Consider the following 8355-nt stretch of genomic DNA (forward strand, 5'->3'; position numbering starts at 1 on the left):
ATTAGCGTGGCACCACTGTGGGTCAAACAAATTTAAGCCAGACGCTTTTGGCTTGTTGGCCAAAACATGACGGAGACAAAATCAGAGGAGCACCCAACAGATGAATCGGCACCGGAGACCGCACTGCCACATACAGCAAGTATCGATGGCATAGAGACTAATACAAACGAATTAGACGACGATGTTTCACTAGACAAGGATGATACGGCCAGTGTATTTAGTACAACTACGACAACAACGCGTAGCAAGTCTCCGAATGCACGGAAGCTGAGCAAACTGTGTCGGCGAATAAAGCCGCCAAAGATGGTGCATCCGCTGTATAAGTATAGGTGTGGATTGGTTGGAAGGGAAAAGCGTTTTCGATTGGTCTCACACTCCCTCCTTATTTTGCAGTTCTCATGTCCGGGAGGATCACAATCATCAAATTTTTGGAGTTCAGTTCAATCCGCATCTGGACAGAAGCCAGGCTGTTTTTGCGACTGTTGGCAAGGATCGTGTGTCCATCTACGAGTGCATCAATAATAGCGAAGGGGATTCTGGTGAAGGCATTCGACTATTACAGGTCTATGCGGATCCGGATGTGGGTACTTTTGGATGGAATGCAAATTAGTTGGAAGCGCTATATATTGTATTTTACTTGGCAGACTGACGAAAGCTTCTACACATGTGCTTGGTCATTTGATACAATTACTGGCGATCCAGTTTTGGCAGCGGCGGGCTACCGTGGAGTTATACGCCTCTTTAATCCACTGAAGCATCAATGTTCCAAGAATTACATAGGCCATGGTCATGCTATTAATGAGCTAAAGTTCCACCCTGTGCTGCCACAGTTGCTGCTCTCAGGCAGCAAGGACCACTCGCTGCGATTGTGGAACATTCAGACAGATGTGTGTGTTGCCGTCTTTGGTGGAGTGGAGGGTCATCGTGATGAAGTGCTTTCCATTGACTTCGATTTGCGTGGTGACCGCATTATGTCTAGTGGCATGGATCACTCCCTAAAGCTTTGGCGTCTGGACAAGGCTGACATTAAGGAAGCTATCGAGCTGAGCTCTAGTTTTAATGCCAGCAAAAATACCGCACCTTTTCCCACAATTAAGGAACATTTTCCTGATTTTTCCACTCGGGACATACATCGGAATTATGTGGACTGTGTGCAATGGTTTGGAGACTTTGTTTTCTCGAAGTCATGTGAAAATTCGATAGTCTGCTGGAAGCCAGGAAAATTGTCAGCACAACTGCACGAAATCAAGCCACAGGACTCAACGACAACGGTTCTACATCACTTTGACTACAAAATGTGTGAGATTTGGTTTGTTCGTTTTGCATTTAATTGTTGGCAAAAGATTCTTGCTCTCGGCAATCAGCAGGGCACTACTTTTGTCTGGGAATTAGATTGCAATGACCCCAATTTGACGAAATGCAGCCAACTGGTGCATCCAAAATGTGTGTCGACCATACGGCAAACCTCATTCTCAAGAGACGGCTCCATTTTAATTTGCGTTTGCGATGACAGCACGATTTGGCGCTGGGATCGTACCAATTAGCTGCAGTACTTTTAAAATTAGTTTAAGCACAACGATTTTGATAATACATCTGTATTTATGCATGTTCATACATCTGATGTAACATTTTCCGTTGTTTTGGTTGTTTAAAATCGATAACTTTGGACATAGCTCTAAAGGTGGTACCCATTTCGCAATAGTTATGGTGCGATAATCAGCAGCGTTACCGTACTGCTTTCGATAGGTTCGGTAGACCTCTGTGAAAAATGCTACCCATTGCGGCTATTGAATAGAAGGAAAGGAGAAGCGTAAAACGTTTATCAGGAAAATTTATAAATACGTAGAAAGTTTCAACAAAAATGGGTTCCTCATCGTCCGGAAAAAAGCACAAAAAAGACAAAAAGCACCGACATCGGTCCCGTTCGAACGAACGCCATCAAAGGGAGGTATTGGAGGAGGAGGTGACATTGGATCTAACAGACGAATCGTCACACCACAGACACCACAAGCATAAGAAACACAAGGAGCATAAGCACAAGGAACACAAGCACCGGGAGCATAAGCACAAGGAGCGTGAACGACCCAGTGAGATAATTTCATTGGAGGAGTCGGATTCTGACAGTAAGTGAGGGGCACTCTGTCGCCACAAGTACAGCCCAAGTAAGGGCAACTGCGTCGGGTTGGGTCGAACAAGAAAAGCGATTTAAAATGATGTTTGACTTAATCCAGCAATCGCTCTGGAGCTGTACTCTTTTGGCTGGTAGTATGAAATCATCGTTGCGTTTTTCTCTTCATTCTTGTTTTGCAGGTGTGCCCAAGATTGTGAGTGTGTGCGAGAGAAAAGCAACGAGAATTCAAAATTAATAATATAAGAAGCAATGCCAACGGATTAAAGCTGCAATATATTAAGATCTTGCATTTTGTTTGCAGGCTCTGACTGTGTGGAGGTGCCTGTGGAGGTGCCAATCGCCAAACCAGACGTACGGGATCGTGAAAAGGAACGTGAGAGGGAGCGTGAAAAGGAGCGTGAAAGAGATCGTGAAAGAGATCGTGAAAGAGATCGTGAAAGAGATCGCGAAAGAGAGCGCGAGAGAGACCGTGATAGAGAGCGCGATAGAGAGCGCGAAAGGGATCGTGAGAGGGAACGTGAAAAAGAACGAGAGCTTTCTCCACCTCCGCCTCCACAGATATCGAAACATGCTGACTATGATCGACGACGTGAGCGAGATACAGAACGGGAACGTCGAAAACGTGCCATCAGAGAAAATGAGCGGGCTCGAGAACGCTCCCGCTCCAAATCTCTGCCACGTTCACATTCGCCTATTCCAGAAAATGGGGCTGGCGATGTACTCTCAATTGAAGAGACCAATAAACTTCGTGCCAAGCTTGGCCTAAAGCCCTTAGAAGTGGACTCGGGGCCAGTGAAAGCTGCACCCTCGAGCAGCAACAGCGGTCAAGACAGCATGAAGAGATCGGCTGCAGATAAGGATCTTGCCTCGTACAAAGATGAATGGGGTGAATTTCTTCACAAGCCTGCCGACAATATCAAGGAGAAAAAAGAAGCCGAGAAACTGCGCGAGAAGCTCAAGCAACGCAAAGAAAAAAGGTTTCTGGAGGAGCGTTTGGCCCGCCTACGAACGTTGGGCGAATCCGACGAAGAAACCGATAACGTGTCCACATGGGTAGAGCGGAATAAGCGAGTAGTTAATCAACGTGAGGAAGCTGATCGAAGAGTAAGTTAAAGGCTATATTTTAGCAGTATTTTTAAAAACGAATTTTATTTTGGCAGGCTAAGGAGTTGGAAGAGCTGGATGTGGCATTTGGCGTGCAAGAGATGGTGGAGAAAGAAAAGGGAAATCAGCGCCAAAAAGCCTACGGGGATAAAAATTTGAAGGGTTTGCGCGTTGAGCACGATGTGGATGATTTTGGTGAAGGTCGAACGGTTATCTTAACGCTAAAGGATCAAGATGTGCTTGATGAAGAGGCTGGGGATACCTTGGTTAATGTCAATATGCTAGATGATGAACGCTACAAGACGAATGTAAAGAATAAGAAATTAAATCCATTAAGTTATGGTTACAACGTGTACGAAGAACAATACGATGAGCTTGGAAATCCTATTGAGCGATCTGTATTGGAGAAATATGACGAGGACATTGATGGTAAGCCGACGAGGCGCAAGAACTTTGTCATTGGTGAGAATATAGAAGAGGACCGCGAGCACAGGCGCAAGCTGCTAGAAATCAAAACGAAACTGGCGGGCAAACGTTTGGAAACTTTGCAAGATACGAATATACAGCTGGCTTCTGACACTTTCAGCGCAGAGGAGCTTGCAAAGTAAGTATTATTTAAAAATAACGTAAATTTTATGGATGTACAAAGGTCTTTCTTACTTTTCAGATTCAAGAAACCCAAGAAAAAAGTGAAAAAGTTAAGACAAAAACTCAAAGCTGAGGACTTGGAACCCATTGCAGAGGCAAGTAGTTCTACTAACTTTGGCAGTCGGCATGGGCGTCACCGGGACCCCGAAGATGTTGAAATGGATGATGTCAAACCCCCATTGAAAATGGAGAACGATGATGACGATCTGGAGCGTGTGCTCTCAAAGGCCCGCAAACTGAAGCAAAAGGAAAATATAATCAAAAAACCTTTGCCAATAGACATGGAGGCCATCAAGCAGGATATAAAACCAGAGCCAGTAGATGATGCCAGCAGTGGTGTGATGCTCAATAGCGCCGATGGACACATTGTTCTTAATGCAACCGCTGAATTTTGTCGCACTTTGGGCGATATTCCCACATATGGCATGGCGGGTAATCGTAACGAAGATTCCAACGATATGATGGATTTCGATGCAGAAGAAGGGCCGGACGAGCATATGGATACGCAGCGAGATGCGCCTACGCAAAGTCATGGCACTTGGAATTCGGTCAATCCTGATGAAGTTATGCAGCCAGCAGATCTCGACAACCTTGGTGACGATGTTGAGGAACGTGCTATACTCGATGAGGAGCCAGATGTGGGCGCTGGCGTGGCGAATGCGTTGAGATTGGCATTATCAAAGGGTTATCTTGAAAAGGAAGAAAAAAATAGGCCAAGTAATACAAAAATGGCACATTTGCAGGCCAAAAATTACTCTATTGAGGACAAGGCCGCTGGGTAAGTCTCTTAACAATTAATCAATCTTCAAATGAAACGATTAACTTTTGCTTATTTTTTTAGTGAGGATGAAAAGTTTGGGCGTCGCGATCGTTTCCATGCCGGTCCGATTATGGACTTCAAGGACAAAGAAACATTCAAGCCTAATGTTAAGCTCGATTATATCGATGATAATGGCCGCATATTGAACCTCAAAGAAGCGTTCCGCTACCTTTCCCATAAATTTCATGGCAAGGGTCCAGGCAAAAATAAGATTGAGAAGCGTTTAAAAAAAATGGAACAGGACGGCGTAAGTTAAATTATAGCCCACTAAAATGTGAACCTGTTAAAAATCTAACTTGTCTTACAGCTAATGAAGACGATGAGCTCTACGGACACGCCGTTGGGCACACTTACCATGCTCCAGCAGAAGCAGAAAGAAACCAAGACGCCATATGTAGTGCTTAGCGGTAGCAGTAAAAATTCTGCTGGCGTTAGCGGCGCCTCCTTAGCAAAGTTCAAGTAGTAGATGGAAATAAGTTTTTTTAGCATTAAAAATCACAATAGCCACAACCAAAATGCAATAGTAACTTCCAAAATCCACTAAATACTTACAATAGTACGTATACCTAAGTTTAGATGCACACACACACAACCACACACACACATTATATATACAAATATTATCTCTCACCATAAACTATGTAATCAGCAAATAAATTGCAGCTTAAAAACTTCATTAAATGGATGCATGCTCTCCAAAAAAAATTATTTAATTAATATTTTCAAAAAGTCATAATGTAGCGCTGAAAAGGTTATTCAATTATTTAAAATATATTAATATAAATGCATTAGGTAAGTTTATTTTGAAGGATTATATAAACAATAAATTTGGATTTAAAAAAGTTATACAAATGAACGATTCATCATTCCGGACGGGACTTTGTCCTTACAAGGTGCTTATGCGCAGCAGTGGCTCTCCCTTTTTGATGGTCACTGAAAATGTAATAAAGTTAACCCAAGAAATACAAACTTAATGCTACATACCATTAAAACTTCCATTTAGTTGGCTTTTTCGATTGCCTTGACTGAGCTCAAAACGTTTTCCACCGAGTTCAGGGCAATAGAAGCTAGAGCTAGCATTTTGGAATTGGAAGATACATTTGCTGCTCGCAAATTTGATGTATTTGATAGTGACGCGTTCTACATTGGGTGGCAAGAGGGCCGGGCGGCTTATCATATGCGATTTATCACCTACTCTGGCAAAGTCCAAGCCTCCGTAACCGAAGATTAGGGCTTGCAAAAAGCCGCCGATGCCTGTTAGAAAATTGGCAGAGCCGTCATAGCCGATCGGATTTTCGCTCCATACCTTGAACTCGGGGCGAACATAGCTTTTGTAGCCGCGTTCGAAGTACTCATGAGCACGTTCCGGTTCCCCGGTGCCCAGATAGTTGGCGGCGAACATGGACCATGTCATGGCTGGTCCCGACTCGCGCGTCACCTTCGCATAGTAGTGGAGATCGTTTAGATGCGAATCGCTATAACATTTTAGTGAAAAGGGGGGTTTCAAAAATTTTCAAAAATCAGCCTACCTTGTGTCGAACTGCAGAGGATAGCCCAGTAAAATGGTATCCGCCTGCTTAACAGTCGCATTTATCTTATAGCCCTGATGCTGTGGATGATAGTTCAGCTCCTCATCGTGCAGTATAAGTAAGCGATCGTGTAATGCGCGCCATGAGAGATAGGTCTGCTCTGCGCTGCTGGCATTGCCACACTTGCCACCCGCCCACTCCGCAAACTCCAATGCGATTTTGGACACTACATTGGTGTACACATTATCATCCACATCGGCATGATCCTCGTCGGGCCCCATAACATTGCGCAGGTGGCAGATATCCTCGGACTCTTCGCAGCTGGCACGACTGACCAGAAATTGGGCTACCTCTAGCGCTATAGGCCAGGCCTTTTCACACACCCAGTCTATGTCATTGGACTGCGCAAAGTACTTTTGCAGCGTGAATAAAATATCGGGCGATATGTGAATCTCCTGCTGTGCTATATCGGGACAGCAAGGGTTTGTAACCTCTGTGCCTGTGTAGGCGCTCTCCCAGGGATAACGTGCGCCCTCGTAGCCCGTCACATTCGCATTGTATTTCGCCGCCTCCAAGTGCCTGAGACGGTAGTCCAGCAAGATTTTTCCATAGTCGAAATGAAATTGTGCAGCCACGGGCCACATCCATATCTCGGTGTCCCAAAAATTGTGGCCCTGATAGTCCGCCTCTAGATTGCCGCGTGCCAAGCCCGTGGGACTCAACCCATAATAGGGCTCATTCGCCTGATTCGATGTAAGCGAGGGCAGGGAGCTGCTGAGGTAGAAGATGCCTGCATTGACAATACGGCTTAGCTCTGGGTCTCCTTCGATATCAATGGAGAATTCGTTGTCCCAGAACTCATTCCAGACTTGCGTGTGGCGTCTAAGCATCTCATGCTGTTCTATTTGAAGCAGATCCTGTAGTTCTTTGCGCGCTACATCCTCTTTGCGATCGATGGAGATGATAATGCGATGCTGAAGCGAAGCCTGCCAGGTGGGCCATTCCAATTGTCGATCCTGCTCAAGTGACTCACTAAAAACGACGAAAATCTCATGCGGCTCTGGCTGAAAAGGCTCAAACTCTAAGATCTTTGTGCGACCACGAAGCGTTCGATAATCTTCTCCACTACGACTTTTCCTGTTCACTTCTTCGAAGTCAAAGGCGTCGCTGTTATTGCCCGGCTGTTGTCGTAGCCTTAGAAACAGGGGAACTAGAAGTTAACAAGCCATTAGAATAGAACCTCACTAGATCTGTGCATCTTACAATTAATCCGCTCAGCAGTACCTGAGAGACGTGCGCTCCTTTTAGCCTCCAGCTCATAGACTAGCGCACGATTGTAGTAGCGATGTGGATAGCTGCGCTGCTCCAGCGTCAGACCTAGTTTGGTGTACTCCTTGCGATAGCGGAAATATCCATTGCGCAAATCCATTTCATAACTGACCTCACTGCCGGCCACATCATCGTCTGTTAGGCAGCCAAATTTATCGCAAATTTCGGCGCTAATGTTCAGCCAGTTGGGAATACGCGCCCGCTTGCTTCTTCCACTGGCGCCATTGTAGATGCCATTCATAAATATCGCATCGCCAAAGACTGTGTAGCCCAAATGGCCATTCGAGAGGCTTGGCATAAAGTTCAAGTCACTGGGCAGGCTGTAAGGGCGTTAAAGATTAGCTTCTTTACAGATATACATATGTATGTATATCTTTTCGGGCTGAGTACCTCTTTGTTTGCAGCAAATATGGATCCAAATAATCTGCTGAACTGCCATTGGAGAGCGCTAGAGCACAGGCCCCCATCAGCACCCACTGAAGCATCAGCATTTTCAGAACCAACCCACAGCAGATTCAAGGCAATACTAACCAGTGACTTGATTATTCAAAGTTGACGCTCTCAAGTGTCGACTAAATTGATAAGCGAAATCTTCGTACTACTCGACCAGCCTACACAAATAGTGCGAGAGAGAATTCTTTCGATGTCTATCAGATGCCTAATCAAATCAATAAGTGCATACTTCTATAGTTTTATCAGCCGAGCTCTTGTTAGATCACACCACTATTTTTAAGTTTACGTAAAGTGAAGAATGCGGGGAATACATAGTTCGACTTCTGAGTGAGTGAATAATA

The 8355-nt window shown here is 44.9% G+C and overlaps 3 protein-coding genes across 4 annotated transcripts; 2 read left to right on the top strand and 1 right to left on the bottom strand.

The window, feature by feature from the left end:
- Positions 1 to 62: 62 nt before the first annotated feature.
- Positions 63 to 1614, top strand: LOC115631584 (polycomb protein esc). Its single transcript, XM_030528384.1, has 3 exons — positions 63 to 329; positions 394 to 580; positions 645 to 1614. Exons 1-3 carry the CDS (start codon positions 67 to 69, stop codon positions 1542 to 1544), a joined length of 1350 nt encoding a protein of 449 aa, XP_030384244.1. The 5' UTR covers positions 63 to 66; the 3' UTR covers positions 1545 to 1614.
- Positions 1615 to 1803: 189 nt separating this feature from the next.
- Positions 1804 to 5379, top strand: LOC115631475 (U4/U6.U5 tri-snRNP-associated protein 1). The gene is made up of 6 exons (XM_030528229.1): positions 1804 to 2123; positions 2433 to 3235; positions 3292 to 3839; positions 3903 to 4661; positions 4725 to 4950; positions 5011 to 5379. Exons 1-6 carry the CDS (start codon positions 1862 to 1864, stop codon positions 5164 to 5166), a joined length of 2754 nt encoding a protein of 917 aa, XP_030384089.1. The 5' UTR covers positions 1804 to 1861; the 3' UTR covers positions 5167 to 5379.
- Positions 5380 to 5483: 104 nt separating this feature from the next.
- Positions 5484 to 8083, bottom strand: LOC115631476 (protein-glucosylgalactosylhydroxylysine glucosidase). 2 transcript variants are annotated; one of them, XM_030528231.1, is made up of 5 exons: positions 7952 to 8083; positions 7517 to 7881; positions 6233 to 7442; positions 5688 to 6178; positions 5484 to 5636 (listed from the first exon to the last, which is right to left on the bottom strand). In XM_030528231.1, the coding sequence occupies exons 1-5, from the start codon at positions 8050 to 8052 to the stop codon at positions 5590 to 5592; spliced, it is 2214 nt and encodes a 737-aa protein (XP_030384091.1). In that variant the 5' UTR covers positions 8053 to 8083; the 3' UTR covers positions 5484 to 5589. The 2 variants fall into 2 exon arrangements, with proteins under 2 accessions (XP_030384091.1, XP_030384090.1); XM_030528230.1 differs by having other exon boundaries at positions 7496 to 7881.
- Between the last annotated feature and the right edge of the window lie 272 nt (positions 8084 to 8355).

Source organism: Scaptodrosophila lebanonensis, unplaced genomic scaffold (assembly GCF_003285725.1).
Source record: "Scaptodrosophila lebanonensis strain 11010-0011.00,11010-0021.00 unplaced genomic scaffold, SlebRS2 tig00001412-arrow-pilon, whole genome shotgun sequence".
NCBI lineage: Eukaryota > Metazoa > Arthropoda > Insecta > Diptera > Drosophilidae > Scaptodrosophila > Scaptodrosophila lebanonensis.